Genomic DNA, 23,711 nt, shown 5'->3' on the forward strand with positions numbered 1-23,711 from the left:
ATGGCCTTACTCAAGGTTGGGGTCTCTACAGTCAAAAGTTTGCAAAGTATGGTTTCGTGGACAATGCCAAGTACGACAAAGTCTCTGAGCTCCAAATGTTCTTCAAATTCGCAATGTCCTGCAAAGCGTCCTTTGGGCTCAAATGCTCTCGGACCAGTGTGCACAAACCGTCGTACGATTTCTCCGTGAGTTTCTCTGGAGTGAGCAGATTCTTCATGAGGCCATACGTTGGTGCCCCACAGACGGTGAGGAGGATCTCCCTTCATTTGGCAGCGTTCTCTTCCCCATCTAACTCGTTGGCCACGAAGTATTGGTCGAGTCGCTCCACAAAAGTTTCCCAATCATCTCCCTCCGAAAATTTCTCCAGGGTGCCCCACTGTTCTCTGCATCTTTGGGTTCGCTATCTGTATCTCGTCGCCAGTTGTTGTGTATGGAGAAAGAGTCAGACTGAACACTGTGAGCTCAAAGTAAAGTGTGACGGTAGTCTTTTATTGCAGGTCTCCAGAGTGCCTCTCCAACCTGTGAAGCCTCCTTAAATACCTGTACTCCCAAGGGATTATGGGATCCCTTGGGACTCCGGGGAATGAGCCCTCTGGTGGCTGTACAGGGTAAATAAAAGTCCACATATATAACGGGGGGGGGGGGGGGCGGTTCGTTGTGAGGTGAGCAAAGAACGACTAAAAAAATTATTAAGAAAGGGAAGATTATGAAAGTAAACGAGCACAAAATATAAAAACAGATCGCAAGAATTTCTACAAGTAAATGTTGGTCCCTTAGAGGACAAGACCGGGGAATTAGTAATGGGGAACATGGAGATGGCAGAAACTCTGAACAAATATTCTGTGTCAGTCTTTACGGTAGAGGACACTAACAATATTCCGACAGTGGATAGTCAAGGGGCTATAGGGGGGAGGAACTTAACACAATTACAATCACTAAGGAGGTGGTACTCAGTAAGATAATGGGACTGAAGGCAGATAAATCCCCTGGACCTGATGGCTTGTATCCCAGGGTCTTAAGAGAAGTAGCGGCAGGGATAGTGGATGCATTGGTTGTAATTTACCAAAATTCCCTGGATTCTGGGGAGCGATCCCAGCAGATTGGAAACCTGCAAATGTAACGCCCCTATTTAAAACAGGAGGCAGACAGAAAGCAGGAAACTACAGACCAGTTAGCCTAACATCTGTGGTTGGGAAAATGTTGGAGTCCATTATTAAAGAAGCAGTAGCAGGATATTTGGAAAAGCAAAATTCGGTCAGGCAGAGTCAGCATGGATTTATGAAGGGGAAATCATGTTCGACAAATTTGCTGGAATTCTTTGAGGATGTAACGGACAGGGTGGATAAAGGGGAACAAGTGGATGTGGTGTATTTAGACTTCCAGAAGCCATTTGACAAGGTGCCACATAAAAGGTTACTGCACAAGATAAATGTTCACGGGGTTGGGGGTAATATATTAGCATGGATAGAGGATTGGCTAACTAACAAAAAACAGAGAGTCGGGATAAATGGTTCATTCTCGGGTCGGCAATCAGTAACTAATGGGGTGCCGCAGGGATCAGTGCTGGGACCCTAACTATTTACAATCTATATTAACGACTTGGAAGAAGGGACTGAGTGTAACGTAGCCAAGTTTGCTGCTGATACAAAGATGGGAGGAAAAGCAATGTGTGAGGAGGACACAAAAAATCTGCAAAAGGACATAGACAGGCTAAGTGAGTGGGCAAAAATTTGGCAGATGGAGTATAATGTGGGAAAGTGTGAGGTCATGTCATTGTCAGAAAAAAAAATTGAAGAGCAAGTTATTATTTAAATGAACAAAAATTGCAAAGTGCTGCAGTACAGCGGGACCTGGGGGTTACTTGTACATGAAACACAAAAGGATAGTATGCAGGTACAGCAAGTAATCAGGAAGGCCAATGGTATCTTGGCCTTTATTGCAAAGGGGATGGAGTATAAAAGCAGGGAAGTCTTGCTCCAGTTATACAGGGTATTGGTGAGGCCACACCTGGAGTACTGCGTGCAGTTTTGGTTTCCATATTTACGAAAGGATATACTTGCTTTGGAGGCAGTTCAGAGAAGGTTCACTCGGTTGATTCCGGAGGTGAGGGGGTTGACTTATGAGGAAAGGTTGAGGAGATTGGGCCTCTACTCATTGGAATTCAGAAGAATGAGAGGTGATCTTATCGGAACTTATCCCTCACACGCGCGCACACTCCCTCTCCCTCACACGCGCGCACACTCCCTCTCCCTCACCCTCACACACAGTCACTCACTCACACACACAGTCACTCACTCACACTCCCTCTCACACACACACTCCCTCTCACACAGTCACACACACACACACACACACACACAGTCACACACAGTCACACATACACAGAAAGTCAGAGACACAGTGATTTTTAAGTGTAAAAGAACATTTATCTTTATTGTTTCACTGTAGAAAGAAAAATTGGCTCAAATATAGCTATCAATATATTTAAAAGTATGCACATCCACCTTCTGCCCGTTGCGCCCCGGGGGAGTGACAGGGGTAATGGAGGCTGTGTATCTGGATACTCACTCCCGAGGGGGGAGGGCGGGGGGCAGAGAGAGAGAGAGGACGATAAACCCCCTGGGGAAGCTCGAGGTGTGTTTTCTAGTTTAACAGACAGCCGAGTGGAATGCAAACACACAGACACAGCAGTCCAACAAGCTCACCACTGCCGGGATCGGCACGGAGAGATGGGGGGGGGGGGGGTGTGAATCCGCGACACACCCCATCACAGTCCCGGGGCTCCAGTTCCAACCGGCGCTGGGGGGTGGGGAGGCTCACTCCGCGAACCGGGGGCACGTTTAACATCCGGCTTTATTTCTAAACCGCCCCTCCCCCACACGCGTGCGTTTCTGCTCCCTCTCGCTGGACCGTGAAATTGGTCGCACGCAACTTAACCCCCCCCCCACCCGCCAGCTTCATCCATACCAGCCGTCTCACCGGGCATTCCCCCCACTCCCCCCCCAATGACCTCCCACCGACCCCAGGGACAAAGGAGCAGGGGTCGCGACTGAAGGAAAGTAGCCGGGGTTGGGGGCGGCGAGCGGAAGTGATGTCCAGGTATCGCCTTCATTAGTTTCATTGGCGGTCCCCATTGGAAGCGCGCGAGAGCGTGCCGCGTGGGGCGCAGAGACCAACCGTCCCGCTAAGCTGCGTGGCCGTGACAGCGATCTGCAGGTCCTGCGCAGGCCCTTCGGGAGTTTGTGCGCATGCGCGAGGTTTTTGAACGGGGCTCTGCGCGCGCGCGCGCGCGTGAACGGGAGACTGCGCGCACGCGCGAGGTTTTCGAACGGGAGACTGCGCGCACACACACGAGGTTTTTGAACGGGGCTCTGCGCGCGCGCGCCAGGTTTTCGAACAGGTCGCGCAGCATCGTTAAGGGGTCCACGCCCCCCCCCAAAAACTGATGAGGGGGGGGGGGGGAGAGAGCGACGTCAGCAGGTGACCCCAACCTGCCACACAATTTGCAGACTATTGTATCCCTCTTCGAATCCGGAATTTGCCCGGGAGAGCAGTTCTCGTCGGCACTGGCGAACGGGAGGGCTATTCCGCAATGTGGATCGTCGCACCCGTGTCCGTGACTGGGTGTTGGCTCACTAGTGCTTGGGGGGGGGGGGGGGGGGGGGGCTCGGGTGTGGGGGGAAGGGGGAGAGACATCTCTAACACCCACCACCCCCTGCAGCCTATGCTCAGTGCAGACTAGACGAGTGCGCGCACTTGGGTCCGCGAGGCTTCAGCGACAATGGACTGATTAAACTCCCCTCACCCCCACCCCCGGAGGAGGAGTTAGGTAGCTACAGCTGACTCAACTGCGTCGCTGGTTACAGGTTAGGTGGGGGGTGGGGTCTAGCGACTAGAGAGCATTGCACAATATCCCAGGCGAAACGGTCTGGTAATCACACACACCCCAGTCACCCCTACCCACCTTCCCCTGGCAGGCAGCGGGTGTTACTGATAACGTGTTACTGATAACGTGTTATATCACGGAATGCAAAAGAGAGTTGAGGCTCTCTCAGTGTCCCATACAGTGCCATTGTACGGGAGCGCAATAGATGTGTTATACCCCAGAGAGAGGGAGGGAGAGGGGAATCTCTGTGTGTCCCAGGACAGTGTACGGGAGCACTATGGACATGTTATAACCCAGAGAGAGAGAGGGAGAGGGGAATCTCTGTGTGTCCCAGGACAGTGTACGGGAGCACTATGGACATGTTATAACCCAGAGAGAGAGAGGGAGAGGGGAATCTCTGTGTGTCCCAGGACAGTGTACGGGAGCACTATGGACATGTTATAACCCAGAGAGAGAGAGAGAGAGAGGGGAATCTCTGTGTGTCCCAGGACAGTGTACGGGAGCACTATGGACATGTTATAACCCAGAGAGAGAGAGAGAGGGGAATCTCTGTGTGTCCTAGGACAGTGTACAGGAGCACTATGGACATGTTATAACCCAGAGAGAAAGAGAGAGGGGAATCTCTGTGTGTCCCAGGACAGTGTACGGGAGCACTATGGACATGTTATAACCCAGAGAGAGAGAGAGAGAGAGGGGAATCTCTGTGTGGCCCAGGACAGTGTACGGGAGCACTATGGACATGTTATAACCCAGAGAGAGAGAGAGAGGGGAATCTCTGTGTGTCCCAGGACAGTGTACGGGAGCACTATGGACATGTTATAACCCAGAGAGAGAGAGAGAGAGAGGGGAATCTGTGTGTGTCCCAGGACAGTGTACGGGAGCACTATGGACATGTTATAACCCAGAGAGAGAGAGAGAGGGGAATCTCTGTGTGTCCCAGGACAGTGTACGGGAGCACTATGGACATGTTATAACCCAGAGAGAGAGAGAGGGGAATCTCTGTGTGTTGCGGACAGTGACATTGTATGGGAGCCCTGCCTTCGAGGGCAGGTTATGAACAGCGCTGCCCAACCAGTTTTGGGGAAACTGGGTGGGGGTGTGGGGGGGTCTGTGGGGAACCCGGTCCCGATTATCCCGCGTGTGCGGGATCTGTGGGGTACCTGGTCCCGATTACCCTGGGTCAGGGGGCGTTGGGGGAGGTCCCGACTAACCCGGGGAAGAGGGGGAATCCTGTGGGAAACCTGGTCCCGACAATCCCAGGTCCGGGGAGGGTCCCGATTAGTCCGGGGGGGGGGGGGGGAGGGGAGGGGAAATCCCGGGAGGGGGGTGGGGGATCTCTCTAGGCGAAGATAGTCTCCTCCCTCCGTTTCTTGGTGAGGATTGTGCCAGGCTTGTGCTGGGCGTCGGGGTGGTTGGAGAGCTCGGGTGGGCACGAGGACACTGGGCTCTCCAGGATGGCCTGCTTCAGGTCGTAGAACACAGAGGCGTCCTCTTTGGTCAGGAAGGTGACGGCCACACCACTCTTTCCCGCTCGGCCCGTCCGCCCGATACGGTGAATGTAATCTGCACGGTTGGGGGGGAGGGGAAGAGAGGGGGGGGGGGGGGAGGGAGAGAGAGGAAGGAACGAGCGAGAAGTTAGTAAACAAGGACACGAACCTTGCCTCACAAGAACATGACCCCGTGCGGCGCGAGCCTCAAACAGCCCACGCCAATACATTGCACAGCAAGATCCCATTGTGCACCGCGCCACACACCTCCCCGTGCCCTCCCCTCCCCTCCCCTCCCCGGGACGGTGTTTCGGGGCCAGGGCACTCACTCGGGTGGGTCATTGCAGCCAATACCCCCGGCGCTACACCGCAGGAGCACCCCACCGGCCGGCCTCCCACATTCTACTCCACGTAAACTAGAGGTGATCCAAAACTCGGCTGTCCCCCGTGTCCTAACTCGCACCGAGTCCCGCTCACCCATCACCCCCTGTGCTCACTGACCCCGTGTCCTAACTCGCACCGAGTCCCACTCACCCATCACCCCCTGTGCTCACTGACCCCGTGTCCTAACTCGCACCCAGTCCCACTCACCCATCACCCCCTGTGCTCACTGACCCCGTGTCCTAACTCGCACCGAGTCCCACTCAGCCATCACCCCCTGTGCTCACTGACCCGTGTCCTAACTCACACCGAGTCCCGCTCACCCATCACCCCCTGTGCTCACTGTCCCGTGTCCTAACTCACACCCAGTCCCGCTCACCCATCACCCCCTGTGCTCACTGACCGACATTGGCTCCCGGTTAAGCAACGTCTCAATTTCAAAATTCTCATCCGTGTTTACAAATCCCTCCATGGCCTCCTCGCCCCTCCCTATCTCTGTAACCTCCTCCAGCCTCTACACCCCTCCCTATCTCTGTAACCCCCTCCAGCCCCTACACCCCTCCCTATTTCTATAACCTCCTCCAGCCCCCTACACCCCTCCCTATCTCTGTAACCTCCTCCAGACCTACACCCCTCCCTCTCCCTGTAACCTCCTGCAGCCCCTACACCCCTCCCTTTCTCTGTAACCCCCTCCAGCCCCTACACCCCTCCCTATCTCTGTAACCCCCTCTAGCCCCTACACCCCTCCCTATCTCTGTAACCTCCTCAAGCCCCTACACCCCTCCCTATCTCTGTAACCTCCTCCAGCCCCTACACCCCTCCCTATCTCTGTAACCCCCTCCAGCCCCTACACCGCTCCCTATCTCTGTAACCTCCTCCAGTCCCTACACCCCTCCCTATCTCTGTAACCTCCTCCAGCCCCTACACCCCTCCCTATCTCTGTAACCCCCTCCAGCCCCTACACCCCTCCCTATCTCTGTAACCCCCTTCAGCCCCTACACCCCTCCCTATCTCTGTAACCTCCTCCAGCCCCTACACCCCTCCCTATCTCTGTAACCTCCTCCAGCCCCTACACCCCTCCCTATCTCTGTAACCCCCTCCAGCCCCTACACCCCTCCCTATCTCTGTAACCCCCTCCAGCCCCTACACCCCTCCCTATCTCTGTAACCTCCTCCAGCCCCTACACCCCTCCTTATCTCTGTAACCTCCTCCAGGCCCTACACCTCTCCCTATCTCTGTAACCCCCTCCAGCCCCTACACCCCTCCCTATCTCTGTAACCCCCTCCAGCCCCTACACCCCTCCCTATCTCTGTAACCCCCTCCAGCCCCTACACCCCTCCCTATCTCTGTAACCTCCTCCAGCCCCTACACCCCTCCCTATCTCTGTAACCCCCTCCAGCCCCTACACCCCTCCCTATCTCTGTAACCTCCTCCAGCCCCTACACCCCTCCCTATCTCTGTAACCCCCTCCAGCCCCTACACCCCTCCCTATCTCTGTAACCTCCTCCAGCCCCTACACCCCTCCCTATCTCTGTAACCTCCTCCAGCCCCACAACAACCCCCCCCCCACCCCCACCCCCCGAGAAGTCTGCGCTCCTCAAAACCTGCCTGCTTGAGCATCCCTAAGGATTCAACCATCGGTGGCCGTGCCTTCTGTTGCCTGGGCCCCAAGCTCTGGAACTCTCTGCCTAAACCTCTCCGCCTCTCTACCTCTCTCTCCTCCTTCAAGACACTCCTTAAAAGCTAACTCTTTGCGCTCATTTCTACTTATGCAACTCAGTGTCAAATTTTCACAAAAGGTTCAGCAATCACACGACACATGACCAGTTCATCCACCAGGCTCACAACCACCTGCCCCATCGTGGATCCCCCGAACCCAACTGGCTGGGGTTTTATTGAGTCTTGTGACATCACGTGACTGGCTAAGCTCCTCCCAACTCAACAGCTCCACCAACCTGTGAGCGTACTCACACGTGCACACATTACTCCTACCTCTTTGACCAAGCTTTTGGTCACCTGCGCTAATTTCTACTCATGCGCCCTGCGACGGCTCACTACGTTAAAGACGCGTTATAAACACACGTTGCTGTTGATGGATGAATGCAGATTGGTCTTACCTTCGATGTTCTTAGCCATGTCGTAGTTGAGGACCATTGATACATCGTGGATGTCAATACCTCGGCCAGCTACGTCTGTGGCCACCAGGATGTCCTTAGCACCAGCCTTAAGGTTAGACAGAGCGAACTCTCGCTGTTCTTGACCTTTCCCACCGTGCAGGGTGCAGGCATTGTACTGGAGAGGAGGAGGAGGAGAAAGAAAGAGTGAGACAGTGAGCACAACATAATCTCCCGGAGCCTGTCTAGTGGGGAAATGTCTCATCTCTACACTGTCCCATCAAACACTCCCAGGGCAGGTACAGCACGGGGTTAGATACAGAGTAAAGTCCCCTCTACACTGTCCCATCAAACACTCCCAGGGCAGGTACAGGGGGTTAGATACAGAGTAAAGCTCCCTCTACACTGTCCCATCAAACACTCCCAGGGCAGGTACAGCACGGGGTTAGATACAGAGTAAAGCTCCCTCCACACTGTCCCATCAAACACTCCCAGGGCAGGTACAGGGGGTTAGATACAGAGTAAAGTCCCCTCTACACTGTCCCATCAAACACTCCCAGGGCAGGTACAGGGGGTTAGATACAGAGTAAAGCTCCCTCTACACTGTCCCATCAAACACTCCCAGGGCAGGTACAGCACGGGGTTAGATACAGAGTAAAGCTCCCTCTACAGTGTCCCATCAAACACTCCCAGGGCAGGTACAGGGGGTTAGATACAGAGTAAAGCTCCCTCTACACTGTCCCATCAAACACTCCCAGGGCAGGTACAGGGGGTTAGATACAGAGTAAAGCTCCCTCTACACTGTCCCATCAAACACTCCCAGGGCAGGTACAGGGGGTTAGATACAGAGTAAAGCTCCCTCTACACTCTCCCATCAAACACTCCCAGGGCAGGTACAGCACGGGGTTAGATTATTTTTAAAGAGGGTCCTCGCTCCCCAGTCAGTGTTAATGCATTAAAACTAAGAATCTGCGATATAAGCGGGGTCTAAGATGTCATACATGTTCTGGACTTGGTAAGAAGCTTGAGGCACAGGAGAAGGTGTAAAATATATATAGAACAAAATATATATGTGGAACGATACCAGAAATGAGCGGGTTTTAATTATCAGGAAAGATTGAACAGGCCAGGGCTCTGTTCTCGCGAATAGAGACGGCTGAGAGGTGTCCTGATAGAGGTCTTTAAAATCCTGAAGGGGTTTCGATAGGGTAGACGTAGAGAAGATGTTCCCACTTGTGGGGGAGACCAGAACTCAGGGGCCATCAATATCAGACAGTCACTGATAAACCCAATGGGGAATTCAGGAGAAACCTCTTTACCCAGAGCGGGGTGAGAATGTGGAACTCGCTGCCACAGGGAGGGGTCGAGTGAATAGTATTGATGTATTTAAGGGGAAGCTGGATAAACACATGGGGGGGGGGAAAAGGAATCAGATTCATCATCATCATCATCATAGGCAGTCCCTCGGAATCGAGGAAGACTTGCTTCCACTCTAAACACGAGTCCTTAGGTGGCTGAACAGTCCAATACGAGAACCACTGTCCCTGTCACAGGTGGGACAGATAGACGTTGAGGGAAGGGGAGGCTGGGACTGGTTTGCCGCACGCTCCTTCCGCTGCCTGCGCTTGGTTTCTGCATGCTCTCGGCGACGAGACTCGAGGTGCTCAGCGCCCTCCCGGATGCACTTCCTCCACTTAGGGCGGACTGGTCTTTGGGCCAGGGACTCCCAGGTGTCGGTGGGGATGTTGCACTTTATCAGGGAGGCTTTGAGGGTGGTCCCTTGTAACGTTTCCTCTGCCCACCTTTGGCCCGTTTGCCCGTGAAGGAGTTCCGAGTAGAGCGCTTGCTTTGGGGAGTCTCGTGTCTGGGGGACCATGCGGACAATGTGGCCCTGCCCAGCGGAGCTGGTCGAGTGTGGTCAGTGCTTCGATGCTGGGGATGTTGGCCTGGTCGAGGACGCTAACGTTGGTGCGTCTGTCCTCCCAGGGGATTTGCAGGATCTTGCGGAGACGGCGTTGGTGGTATTTCTCCAGCGACTTGAGGTGTCTACTGTACATGGTCCGTGTCTCTGAGCCATACAGGAGGGCGTTTGGTGATGGAGGAGGGGTGGGAGGGGGCTGGTGTGGAGCGGTGGGGCACAAAGGCCTGTTTCTGGACTGTACTTACCCCCATTTTCTCCAGTGATTTAGCCAGCACGTCGCAACCTTTCTTCTGGTTGACGAAAATGATGATGGGAGGGTCAAAGCCTTGCTCCAGAAGGTTGAGCAACTTCTTCCTGTAAACAGATTAGACCCACATCAATCACCCGAGACACAGGAGGCCGTTCAGCCCCTCGAGCCTGTTACATTAGGAACAGGAGGAGGCCGTTTAGCCCCTCGAGCCTGTTACATTAGGAACAGGAGGAGGCCGTTCAGCCCCTCGAGCCTGTTACATTAGGAACAGGAGGGGGCCGTTCAGCCCCTCGAGCCTGTTACATTAGGAACAGGAGGAGGCCGTTCAGCCCCTCGAGCCTGTTACATTAGGGACAGGAGGAGGCCGTTCAGCCCCTCGAGTCTGTTACATTAGGGACAGGAGGAGGCCGTTCAGCCCCTCGAGCCTGTTACATTAGGAACAGGAGGCCATTCAGCCCCTCGAGCCTGTTACATTAGGAACAGGAGGAGGCCGTTCAGCCCCTCGAGTCTGTTACATTAGGGACAGGAGGAGGCCGTTCAGCCCCTCGAGCCTGTTACATTAGGAACAGGAGGCCATTCAGCCCCTCGAGCCTGTTACATTAGGAACAGGAGGAGGCCGTTCAGCCCCTCGAGCCTGTTACATTAGGAACAGGAGGAGGCCGTTCAGCCCCTCGAGCCTGTTACATTAGGAACAGGAGGAGGCCATTCAGCCCCTCGAGCCTGTTACATTAGGAACAGGAGGAGGCCATTCAGCCCCTCGAGCCTGTTACATTAGGAACAGGAGGAGGCCGTTTAGCCCCTCGAGCCTGTTACATTAGGAACAGGAGGAGGCCGTTCAGCCCCTCGAGCCTGTTACATTAGGAACAGGAGGCCATTCAGCCCCTCGAGCCTGTTACATTAGGAACAGGAGGAGGCCGTTCAGCCCCTCGAGTCTGTTACATTAGGGACAGGAGGAGGCCGTTCAGCCCCTCGAGCCTGTTACATTAGGAACAGGAGGGGGCCGTTCAGCCCCTCGAGCCTGTTACATTAGGAACAGGAGGAGGCCGTTCAGCCCCTCGAGCCTGTTACATTAGGGACAGGAGGAGGCCGTTCAGCCCCTCGAGTCTGTTACATTAGGGACAGGAGGAGGCCGTTCAGCCCCTCGAGCCTGTTACATTAGGAACAGGAGGCCATTCAGCCCCTCGAGCCTGTTACATTAGGAACAGGAGGAGGCCGTTCAGCCCCTCGAGTCTGTTACATTAGGGACAGGAGGAGGCCGTTCAGCCCCTCGAGCCTGTTACATTAGGAACAGGAGGCCATTCAGCCCCTCGAGCCTGTTACATTAGGAACAGGAGGAGGCCGTTCAGCCCCTCGAGCCTGTTACATTAGGAACAGGAGGAGGCCATTCAGCCCCTCGAGTCTGTTACATTAGGAACAGGAGGAGGCCATTCAGCCCCTCGAGCCTGTTACATTAGGAACAGGAAGCCATTCACTGCTGCTACACATTCTCTCTCCCTGAACCCTCCCACCACACTGTCGCACCGTCCTTCCTTCCCCTTCCCTCAGCCCCCTCCTCCTAAATCCACCCCTCCCCCACACTCTCTCCTCTTCCACGCTTCCCATCCCCCACACCTCCCCGTAAACCCCGCCTCTCGTCGTACCTGTTCTCTCTCCGACACACCCTCACCCCTTCCTTCCCCCTGCGTCAGCTCCCTGTTCCCCTCCCACCCACCCAACCCCCCCCCCCCCCCACGTACCTCTTCTCGCCCTCCGGACATGAGGTAGACGCGCTGTTCCACGCGCTCGTGGGGTTTCCCGGCCGAGCCGATGTAGACGACGGCCGGTCTGCGCAGGTAGCTGCGGGCAAGGCGCTCCACCGAGGGGGGCATCGTGGCTGTGAACATCACCGTCTGTGTGTGTAGGGGGGGGGGGGAAGAGCATCAGTCAAAGGAGCTCGAATCACAACCTCAACTTCGCTGACACTCTGCCCCCACTCCACCACCCTCCCCCCAACCCCCCCCCCACCCCCGCCCCCGACCCTTCTGTCCCGGCCCGTCAATAACATCACATGTGGTCACCGGGGCACACTGACCCCTCCCCTGGAGTAGAGGGGGAGGGGAGAGGAGGAGCCGAGGGGAGGGAAGGGGAGAAGAGGAGGAGGGGAGGGGGGGGAAAAAAAGGAGCAGGGGAGGGGGGGGATAGAGGAGGGAGGGGAGGGGGGGAAGAGGAGGAGGATGGGGGAGGGAGGGAGACGGCGGGGTGAGGGGAGAGGGAGAGGGCGGGGGGGAGGGAGAGGGCGGGGGGAGGGAGAGGGCGGGGGGAGGGAGGAGGGCGGGGGGGGGTGGAAGAGGGAGGGGGGAGGAGGAGAGGGAGGGGGGAGGAGGAGAGGAGGAGCGGGATGGGGAGAGGAGGAGCGGGATGGGGAGAGGAGGAGAGGGAGGGGAGAGGAGGAGAGGGAGGGAGAGGAGGAGAGGGAGGGGAGAGGAGGAGAGGGAGGGGAGAGGAGGAGAGGGAGGGGAGAGGAGGAGAGGGCGGTGGTGGGGGGGGGGGGGGGGGGGGAGAGGGAGGGGGGAGGGGGAGAGGGCAGGGGGGAGGGAGAGGGAGGCGGAGGAGGAGAGGGGGAGGAGAGGGGAGAGGGGTAGAGGAGGAGAGGAGGAGGGAGGGGGAGGAAGAGAGGGAGGGGGAGTGCGGGGAGTAGGAGAGAGAGGGGGGAGGAGGGAGAGGGAGGGGGAGGAGGAGAGGGAGGGGAGAGGAGGAGAGGGAGGAGGGAGGGGGAGGGGGAGAGGGAGGGGGAGAGGGCGGGAGGGAGGGAGAGGGCGGGGGGAGGAGGAGAGGGAGGGGGAGAGGGCGGAGGGGGGGAGAGGGCGGGAGGGGGGAGAGGGGGGAGGGAGGGAGGGAGAGGGCGGGGGGGAGGGAGAGGGAGGCGGAGGAGGAGAGGGAGAGGGGAGGGAGGGGGAGAGGAGGAGAGGGAGGGGGAGGGGGAGAGGGAGGAGGGAGGGGGAGGGCGGGGAGTAGGAGAGACAGGGGGAGGAGGGAGAGGGAGGGGGAGGAGGAGAGGGAGGGGGAGGAGGAGAGGGAGGGGGGAGGAGGAGAGGGAGGAGGGAGGGGGAGGAGGAGAGGGAGGTGGAGATGGGGGTAGGAGACGAGAGAGGGGTAGGAGACGAGAGAGGGGGAGGAGGTTGAGTGAATAGTTTCCCTAAACTCCACCACTGTCCCCCTTTAAGTCAAGCGTTCGCCCCTGACCATTCCCAGCGGCCCCTTCCTCACCCATTCCCAGGCCGCTCCCCACCCCCACGTACCTGTCTGTACTTGTGCTTGCCCAGCTCGAAGTTGGCCATCATCTTCTCGGGGTCCTCGGCCTCATCGGTGTCGGGTTCTGGTTGGTGACGGGCATGTGCTCCAGGATCTTCTGGACGTCGGGCTCGAAGCCCATGTCGATCATCCTGTCGGCCTCGTCCAGCACCACGTACGTGCAGCGGCTCAGCACCAGGTATCGGTTCTCCAGCACGTCGATCAGACGGCCCGGGGTGGCGATCACAATCTCAGGGGGGGAAGGGGAGAACACGTAACACGTAAGGCACAGCAGTAGGAGTCCGCCATTACCACCCCTCCGACAGTGCGGCGCTCCCTCAGTACTGCCCCTCCGACAGTGCGGCGCTCCCTCAGTACTGCCCCTCCGACAGTGCAGCACTCCCTCAGTACCGCCCCTCCGACAGTGCGGCGCTCCCTCAGTACTGCCCCTCCGACAGTGCGGCACTCCCTCAGTACCGCCCCTCCGACAGTGTGGTGCTCCCTCAGTACTGCCCCTCCGACAGTGCGGCGCTCCCTCAGTACTGCCCCTCCGACAGTGCAGCACTCCCTCAGTACCGCCCCTCCGACAGTGCGGCGCTCCCTCAGTACCGCCCCTCAGACAGTGCATCACTCCCTCAGTACCGCCCCTCCGACAGTGCAGCACTCCCTCAGTACCGCCCCTCCGACAGTGCGGCGCTCCCTCAGTACCACCCCTCCGACAGTGCAGCACTCCCTCAGTACTGCCCCTCCAACAGTTCGGTGCTCCCTCAGTACTGCCCCTCCGACAGTGCGGCGCTCCCTCAGTACCGCCCTTCCGACAGTGCGGCGCTCCCTCAGTACCACCCCTCCGACAGTGCAGCACTCCCTCAGTACCGCCCCTCCGACAGTTCGGCGCTCCCTCAGTACTGCCCCTCCGACAGTGCGGCGCTCCCTCAGTACTGCCCCTCCGACAGTGCGGCGCTCCCTCAGTACTGCCCCTCCGACAGTTCGGTGCTCCCTCAGTACTGCCCCTCCGACAGTGCGGCGCTCCCTCAGTACCGCCCCTCCGACAGTGCAGCACTCCCTCAGTACCACCCCTCCGAAAGTGCAGCGCTCCCTCAGTACTGCCCCTCCGACAGTGCGGCGTTCCCTCAGTACCGCCCCTCCGACAGTGCAGCGCTCCCTCAGTACTGTCCCTCCGACAGTGCGGCGCTCCCTCAGTACTGCCCCTCCCGACAGTACGGCGCTCCCTCAGTACTGCCCCTCCCGACAGTGTGGCGCTCCCTCAGTACTGCCCCTCCCGACAGTGCAGCGCTCCCTCAGTAATGTCCCTCCGACAGTACGGCGCTCCCTCAGTACTGCCCCTCCGACAGTGCAGCACTCCCTCAGTACCACCCCTCCGACAGTGCAGCGCTCCCTCAGTACTGCCCCTCCGACAGTGCGGCGTTCCCTCAGTACTGCCCTTTCGACAGTGCGGCGCTCCCTCAGTACCGCCCCTCCGACAGTGCAGCGCTCCCTCAGTACCACCCCTCCGACAGTGCAGCGCTCCCTCAGTACTGCCCCTCCGACAGTGCAGCACTCCCTCAGTACCACCCCTCCGACAGTGCGGCACTCCCTCAGTACTGCCCCTCCGACAGTGCGGCACTCCCTCAGTACCGCCCCTCCGACAGTGCGGCGCTCCCTCAGTACCGCCCCTCCGACAGTGCGGAGCTCCCTCAGTACTGCCCCTCCGACAGTGCGGCACTCCCTCAGTACCGCTCCTCCGACAGTGCGGAGCTCCCTCAGTACTGCCCCTCCGACAGTGCGGCACTCCCTCAGTACTGCCCCTCCCGACAGTACGGCGCTCCCTCAGTACTGCCCCTCCCGACAGTGCGGCGCTCCCTCAGTACTGCCCCTCCGACAGTGCAGCGCTCCCTCAGTACTGCCCCTCCGACAGTGCAGCACTCCCTCAGTAATGTCCCTCCGACAGTGCGGCGCCCTCTGACTGCGTAATGCACAGACGCATGAACGCACAACCATGTCCACCGTCGCTTCCTCGTAAAGTACAGACGTCGAGCGCGCCTCATGGGCGACTCGCGGGCATTTATTTCTCCGTGTACCTCGCAGCCCATACGCAGGCGGAAGCCCTGGTCCTCCCGAGAGATACCACCGATCACTGCCACTGTGCGGATGCCCAGCGGCTTGCCGAACTTGATGGTCTCCTCTTCGATCTGCTGGGCCAGCTCGCGGGTCGGGGCCAGGATAATGGCGTAGGGTCCTTGGTCTGACTCCTCGATCCTGCCAGACAGTGGGGGGAGATAAACAGGGACATGGTGAGATTGCGCGTGGGTGGTGGAGAGGCTATGCGAGAAGCCGGGATGGTTCTCCTTGGAGCAGAGCAGGTTAAGGGGAGATTTAATAAGAACACAAGAATTAGGAGCAGGAGTCGGCCATTCGGCCCCTCGAGACTGCTCTGCCATTTAATAAGAACAAGGCTGATCTTCGACCTCAACTCCACTTTCCTGCACTCAACCTTGATTCCCCTAAAATCCAAAAATTTATCGCTCTGTCTTGAATATTCTCAAAGACCCTGCATCCACAGCCCTCTGGGGCAGAGAATTCCACAGATTCACAACCCTCTGAGTGAAGAAATTCCTCCTCATCTCAGTCCTAAATGGCCGACCCCTTGTCCTGAGACTGTGACCCCTGGTTCTAGACTCCCCAGCCCGGGGGGAAACACCCTCCCTGCATCTACCCTAGTGTTGGGCAAAATACGGCCCGAGGACAAATCCGGCCAGCCAGGTCATTCTTCCCGGCCTGCTGGATGGGACAGAAATAGAAGACGAACCAGAGCTCGTGCTGCACATTTGTCTATCCACTCTCACTGCCCAAACTGCAGCCAAGGATAAAACCATTAATACCTTAGTCAAGTTAATAATTGGCAAAAGCCATTCTCCCAGGCCCGATCTGAAAAGGATCTGTTCCGTGATTGTGGTCCCCAATGGCGGACGTCCGTACCCAGAATGCACTGCGCACGCGAACATGCCCTATCCGATTTAGAGTGGAGCCATGGCTGCTCAGGTACACGACTCTTTGACCGAAGAAAGTGACCTTTCCCAGTGAAAGTTCATCTTTCCTCTCCCGGAATCCGCAGTACGACAGCAGGGGAGTTCTCATCAGGCACCAATTGGGACGGCATTAGTAATCTTTGCAGCGGGACATAATGATGACTGAGGTGGAGAACTGATGCTGACACAGGTTCTGAAGAGGGTACAGTTCTATTTCACATAGAAACATAGAAAATAGGTGCAGGAGCAGGCCATTCGGCCCTTCGAGCCTGCACCGCCATTCAATATGATCATGCAACTTCAGTACCCCATTCCTGCTTTCTCTCCATAACCCATAAGGGCCACATCTAACTCCCTTTTGAATATATCTAATGAACTGGCCTCAACAACTTTCTGTGGTAGGGAATGCCACAGGTTCACAATTCTCTGAGTGAAGAAGTTTCTCCTCATCTCAACCTAAATGGCTTACCCCTTATCCTTAGACTGTGTCCCCTGGTTCTGGACTTCCCCAACATCGGGAACATTCTTCCTGCATCTAACCTGTCCAATCCCGTCAGAATCTTATATGTTTCTATGAGATCCCCTCTCATTCTTCTAAACTCCAGTGAGTATAAGCCTAGTCGATCCAGTCTCTCCTCATATGTCAGTCCTGCCATCCCGGGAATCAGTCTGGTGAACCTTCGCTGCACTCCCTCAATAGCAAGAATGTCCTTCCTCAGATTAGGAGACCAAAACTGTACACAATATTCCAGGTGTGGTCTCACCAAGGCCCTGTACAACTGCAGTAAGACCTCCCTGCTCCTATACTCAAATCCTCTCGCTATGAAGGCCAACATGCCAGTTGCCTTCTTCACCGCCTGCTGTACCTGCATGCCAACTTTCAATGACAGCACGGATTTACAGGGACCGGCAGATAACCAGAAGCGTTTCAACTTTAATCTTTGGATTCTTTTCGAAGCATTGTCGAATACGTGTTGCGTATGTAAGACAGCACCTGACAACGATCTGAATTTATGTTTGGGCAATGCTTCTGCGATGCTCCCGCGCGCGGTCCCTTTAAATTCACCTGATCTCATACTTGTTAAGTGGCTCTCCGGTCCAAATAATTGCCCACACCTGATCTACCCTGTCAAACCCTGTAAGATTTGTGTATGTTTCAATGAGATCACCTCATTCTTCTAAACTCTAGAGAGTATCGGCCCAATCTACTCAATCTCTCCTCATAGGACAATCTCCCCATCCCAGGAATCAGTCTGGTGAACCTTCGCTGCACTCCCTCTTTGGCAAGTATATCCTTCATTAGGTAAGGAGACCCAAGCTGTGCACAGTACTCCAGGTGTGGAGAGGGTGCAGAGGGAGATTGACCAGAATGGTCCCGGGGGGGATGAGAGACTTCAGTGACGTGGGGAGACTGGAGAAGCTGGGGTTGTTCTCCTTGGAGCAGAGAAGGTTAAGGGGGAGATTTAATAGAGGGGTTCACAATCAGGAGGGGTTTTGATGGAGTAGATCGGGGAGAAACTGTTCCCCGGGGGCAGGAGGGTGGGGTAACCAGAGGGACACAGATTGACGATAATCGGCGATGGAACCAGAGGGGGAGATGGGGAGAATGTGTTTACGCAGCCAGTTGTTGTGATCGGGAACGCGCTGCCTGAAAGGGCGGTGGGAGCAGATTCAATCGTGACTTTCAAACCGGGAATTGGGTAAATACTGGAAGGGGAAAAATTCACAGGGCTGTGGGGGAAAGGGCAGGGGGGGAGTGGGACTGATTGGGTCGCTCTGTCACAGAGCCGGCACAGCACGGGCAACGATGGGCCCAGTGGGATCCTCCTGTTCCTGTGTCATTCTATGATCCTTAGCCACTGGGTGTTACCGGGCTATTGGGGAGTCGGGGATTCCAGCTTTGATGTCGAGTCGGAATCTGGGTTGGTGTCTCCCCCTTTACCAAGCAGTGGTCACCCAGCGGAGAATAGATCAAACCGGGGAGGGGGAGGGAGTCCTAACTACTCCACACGGCTCGGGGAAATTCACAGGGTGTCCGGGGTTGTTGGGGGGTGGGGGGGGGGGGGTGGAGTTCCCTCACCTCTCTAATTGAACAAATGGAGAACTTGCATTTATATAGCGCCTTTCGCGACCACTGGACGTCTCAAAACACTTTACAGCCAATGAAGTACTTTTTAAAGAGTGTGGTCACTGTTGTAATGTGGGAAACGCCAATTTGCGCACAGCAAGCTCCCACACACAGCGATGTGATAATGACCCAGATCATCTGTTTTAGTGATGTTGGTTGAGGGATAAATATTGGCCCCAGGACACCGGGGAGAACTGCTCCTGCTCTGCTTCCAAATAGTGGCCGTGGGATCTTTTACATCCACCCGAGAGGGCAGACGGGGCCTCGGTTTAACGTCTCATCCAAAACACGACACCTCCGACAGTGCAGCGCTCCCTCAGTACTGCCCCCCCGACAGTGCAGCACTCCCTCAGTACTCCCCCTCCCGACAGTGCAGCACTCCCTCAGTACTGCCCCTCCGACAGTGCGGTGCTCCCTCAGTACTGCCCCTCCGACAGTGCGGCGCTCCCTCAGTACTGCCCCTCCGACAGTGCGGCGCTCCCTCAGTACTGCCCCTCCGACAGTGCGACACTCCCTCAGTACTTCCCTCCGACAGTGCGGCGCTCCCTCAGTACTTCCCTCCGACAGTGCGGCACTCCCTCAGTACTGCCCCTCCGACAGTGCGGCACTCCCTCAGTACTGCCCCTCCGACAGTGCGGCACTCCCTCAGTACTGCCCCTCCGACAGTGCGGCACTCCCTCAGTACTGCCCCTCCGACAGTGCGGCACTCCCTCAGTACTGCCCCTCCGACAGTGCGGCGCTCCCTCAGTACTGCCCCTCCGACAGTGCGGCGCTCCCTCAGTACTGCCCCTCCGACAGTGCGGCACTCCCTCAGTACTGCCCCTCCGACAGTGCGACACTCCCTCAGTACTGCCCCTCCGACAGTGCGACGCTCCCTCAGTACTGCCCCTCCGACAGTACGGTGCTCCCTCAGTACTGCCCCTCCGACAGTGCGGCGCTCCCTCAGTACTGCCCCTCCGACAGCACGGCGCTCCCTCAGTACTGCCCCTCCGACAGTGCGGCACTCCCTCAGTACTGAGCCACGGTTCACATTACCTGTCGAGTTTCGGCAGGGTGGTGATCCAAACCAGCAACGGGATCAGGAAGGCTGCTGTTTTACCGCTGCCTGTCTCGGCCACACCGATGATGTCTCTGTTCTGGAGACCGATGGGGATGGCTTGACGCTGGATGGGAGTCGGATCCTGCAAAAACCCAGCGAGGGGAGAAGGGTAAGTGGTTTGAACCCGTCTGTTCCCTGACAGGTGGGCAACAGCCTCCGGGACCTAACCCGAGAAGCTGCTCAATCTCCATCACGTCCCGGCCACGAGCTAGGTGACTGCATGAGGCATCACAACCGAGCTTAATCGTGTCCAACAACTTTCATTTGTATAGCACCTTTACCGTCATACACACACACACACACACACACACACACACACACACACACACACACAGAGACAGGTAGGCAGGCAGAGACACGCGCGCGCAGACACGCGCGCGCAGACACACGCGCGCAGACACACGCGCGCAGACACACGCGCGCAGACACACGCGCGCAGACACACGCGCGCAGACACACGCGCGCAGACACACGCGCGCAGACACACGCGCGCAGACACACGCCCTCCCTCCCTCCCTGCCCCTCACCTTGTATCCACACTTGTCGATGACCTCCTGGATGTGTGCGGGCAGGCTGGAGTCCTTCCAGGAGCGGATGGGGTTGGGAATCCTGCCGCCCTTGGTGGTGATGCTGTAATCCTCGCGGAAGATTCTCCAATCGCGCTCAGTCATCTCGTCCAGCTTTTTCTGGGACCAGTGCCTGTCGTCCCACCGCTGCTTGGCCTCCTTCTTCCGCACCTTGCGTAGCCTGGCCCTGCATGGGGACACGGATCGTCAGGTGCAAGGAACACACTGGTGCTGATAAACCTTCAGGGCTGCTGACCGAGGGCCGGGCGGCTCTGTGTCGGCCAGCGTGGACACGATGGGCCGAAATGGCCTCCTTCTGCGCTGTAAATTTCTAAGTTACTTTCTATGTTATATACCACCCGAGAGTTTAAACCAAGGCTCCCTCTGGTGGACGATAAGACGATAAGATCCCACGGCCACTATTTCGAAGAGCAGGGGGAGTTATACCCGGTTGTCCTCGGGCCAATATTTATCCCTCAACCAACAGACGATCTGGGAAAATGTGAGGCTATCCACTTTGGTCAGAAAAATAAAAAAGTTATTATTTAAATGGAGACTACAAAGTGCCGCAGTACAGCGGGACCTGGGGGTACTTGTGCATGAAACACAAAAGGTTAGTATGCAGGTACAGCAAGTGATCAGGAAGGCCAATGGTATCTTGGCCTTTATTGCAAAGGGGATGGAGTATAAAAGCAGGGAAGTCTTGCTACAGTTATACAGGGTATTGGTGAGGCCACACCTGGAGTACTGCGTGCAGTTTTGGTTTCCATATTTACGAAAGGATATACTTGCTTTGGAGGCAGTTTGGAGAAGGTTCACTCGGTTGATTCTGGAGATGAGGGGGTTGACTTATGAGGAAAGGCTGAGTAGGTTGGGCCTCTACTCATTGGAGTTCAGAAGAATGAGAGGTGATCTTATCGAAACGTATAAGATTATGAGGGGGCTTGACAAGGTGGATGCAGAGAGGATGTTTCCACTGATGGGGGAGACTAGAACTAGGGGGCATGGTCTTAGAATAAGGGGCCTCCCATTTAAAACTGAGATGAGGAGGAATTTCTTCTCTCAGAGGGTTGTAAATCTGTGGAATTCACTGCCCCAGAGAGCTGTGGGGGCTGGGACATCGAGTATATTTAAGACGGAGATAGACAGATGTTTGAGCGATAAGGGAGTGAAGGGTTATGGGGAGCGGGCGGGGAAGTGGATCCGAGTCCATGATCGGATCAGCCATGGTCGTATTAAATGGCGGAGGCAGGCTCGAGGGGCCGAATGGCCGACTCCTGCTCCTATTCCTTATGATCTTAAACCAAGGCCCCCTCTGTCTGCTCTCTCAGGTGGACTTAAATGTTTATATACCACCCAGAAAGAAAGACCTGCATTTATTTAGTGGCCCTTCATGACCACCAGACGTCAAGCGCTTTACAGCCAATGCAGTACTTTTCTGAAGTGCAGTCACTGTTGTAATGTGGGAAACGCGGCAGCCAATTTGCGCACAGCAAGCTCCCACACACAGCAATGTGATAATGACCCGATAATCTTTTATGTTATGTCGATTGAGGAATAAATATTGGCCCCCAGGAAGAACTCTGCTCTTCTTCGAATATTGCCGTGGGATCTTTATGTCCACCTGAAAGCAGACGGATCCTAACTCGCACCGAGTCCCGCTCACCCATCACCCCCTGTGCTCACTGTCCCCGTGTCCTAACTCGCACCGAGTCCCGCTCACCCATCACCCCCTGTGCTCACTGACCCCGTGTCCTAACTCGCACCGAGTCCCGCTCACCCATCACCCCCTGTGCTCACTGTCCCCGTGTCCTAACTCGCACCGAGTCCCGCTCACCCATCACCCCCTGTGCTCACTGCCCCCGTGTCCTAATTCGCACCGAGTCCCGCTCACCCATCACCCCCTGTGCTCGCTGCCCCCGTGTCCTAACTCACACCGAGTCCCGCTCACCCATCACCCCCTGTGCTCGCTGACCCCGTGTCCTAACTCGCACCGATTCCCGCTCACCCATCACCCCCTGTGCTCGCTGACCCGTGTCCTAACTCGCACCGAGTCCCGCTCACCCATCACCCCTGTGCTCGCTGCCCCGTGTCCTAACTCGCACCCAGACCCGCTCACCCATCACCCCCTGTCCTAACTCGCACTGAGTCCCGCTCACCATCACCCCGTGCTCGCTGACCTACATTGGCTCCCGGTTAAGCAACGCCTTAATTTCAAAATTATCATCCTTGTTTACAAATCCCTCCATGGCCCTCGCCCCTTCCTATCTCTGTAACCTCCTCCAGCCTCTACACCCCTCCCTATCTCTGTAACCTCCTCCAGCCCCTACACCCCTCCCTATCTCTGTAACCCCCTCCAGCCCTACCCCCCCTCCCCATCTCTGTAACCACCTCCAGCCCCTACACCCCTCCCCATCTCTGTAACCTCCTCCAGCCCCTACACCCCTCCCTATCTCTGTAACCTCCTCCAGCCTCCTACACCCCTCCCTATCTCTGTAACCTCCTCCAGCCCCTACACCCCTCCCCTATCTCTGTAACCCCTTCCAGCCCTACCCCCCCTCCACATCTCTGTAACCTCCTCCAGCCCCTACACCCCTCCCTATCTCTGTAACCCCTTCCAGCCCTACCCCCCTCCCCATCTCTGTAACCACCTCCAGCCCCTATACCCCTCCCTATCTCTGTAACCTCCTCCAGCCCTTACACCCCTCCCTATCTCTGTAACCTCCTCCAGCCTCCTACACCCCTCCCTATCTCTGTAACCTCCTCCAGCCCCTACACCCCTCCCTATCTCTGTAACCCCCTCCAGCCCCACAACCCCCCCCCCCCCCCCCCGAGATCTCTGCACTCCTCTAATTCTGCCCCCCTGACCATCCCTGATTATAATCGCTCCACCATCGGTGGCCGTGCCTTCTGCTGCCTGGGCCCCCAAGCTCTGGAACTCCCTCCCTCAACCTCTCCGCCTCTCTCTCCCCCTTCAAGAGGCTCTTTAAAACCTCCCTCTTTGACCAAGCTTCCTGTGTCAATTTCTACTTGTCGGGCTCGGTGTCAAAGTGTTATCACACAACGCCCCCGTGAAGCGCCTGGGGACGTTTTACCACATTAAAGGCGCTATATAAATACACGTTGTTGTTGTAGTCGAAAAAGCTGACGTACACCGGCGCTAATTTCTTCTTGCGTGGCTCGGGGGGTCAAATTTCCCTGTTTTGTCTAAAAGTGCCTCGGGAGGCTTCAGGCGCTATTTAAGTACAAGTTGTGGCTGTAAAGACGCCGCTCACTTACTCCTCCTGCTCCTTCTCCTCCAGCGTCCGCCGCTTCTCCATCAGGTCGCCATAGAAGCGGGACTGCTCGCGTTTCTGCTGCTTGAGGTCGATGCCGGCAATGAAGCCCCGTCCCAGCAGTTGCACGTGGTGACGTTCCTTGTACCTGCGGGCGGGAGAGAGAGGGCCACACACGGCCGTCAGTCGCACCGGCGGAGCACGACCGCTGGCAGGCCGCGTCCCGGCAACGCACCCACCCCCCCCCGCCCACCGCGAGACCCCTCCCTCCGCTTTCTCCAACTCCGCCTGCGACGTCTCGAGTCGCC

General features: G+C 56.9%; 1 protein-coding gene across 1 annotated transcript in view; it reads right to left on the minus strand.

The window, feature by feature from the left end:
* Positions 1-2,404: 2,404 nt before the first annotated feature.
* ddx23 (DEAD (Asp-Glu-Ala-Asp) box polypeptide 23) overlaps positions 2,405-23,711 on the minus strand; it is a 22,160-nt gene continuing 853 nt past the window's right edge. The window contains 11 exon segments of the mRNA XM_070869390.1: positions 2,405-5,449; positions 7,872-8,046; positions 10,035-10,143; positions 11,776-11,789; positions 11,791-11,928; positions 13,318-13,394; positions 13,397-13,559; positions 15,388-15,565; positions 19,499-19,644; positions 20,090-20,315; positions 23,408-23,691. Of these exon segments, the coding sequence (XP_070725491.1) occupies positions 5,226-5,449; positions 7,872-8,046; positions 10,035-10,143; positions 11,776-11,789; positions 11,791-11,928; positions 13,318-13,394; positions 13,397-13,559; positions 15,388-15,565; positions 19,499-19,644; positions 20,090-20,315; positions 23,408-23,691 (1,734 nt within the window). The 3' untranslated portion in view covers positions 2,405-5,225.

This window comes from Pristiophorus japonicus, chromosome X, assembly GCF_044704955.1.
Source record: "Pristiophorus japonicus isolate sPriJap1 chromosome X, sPriJap1.hap1, whole genome shotgun sequence".
In the NCBI taxonomy this organism is placed as follows: domain Eukaryota; kingdom Metazoa; phylum Chordata; class Chondrichthyes; family Pristiophoridae; genus Pristiophorus; species Pristiophorus japonicus.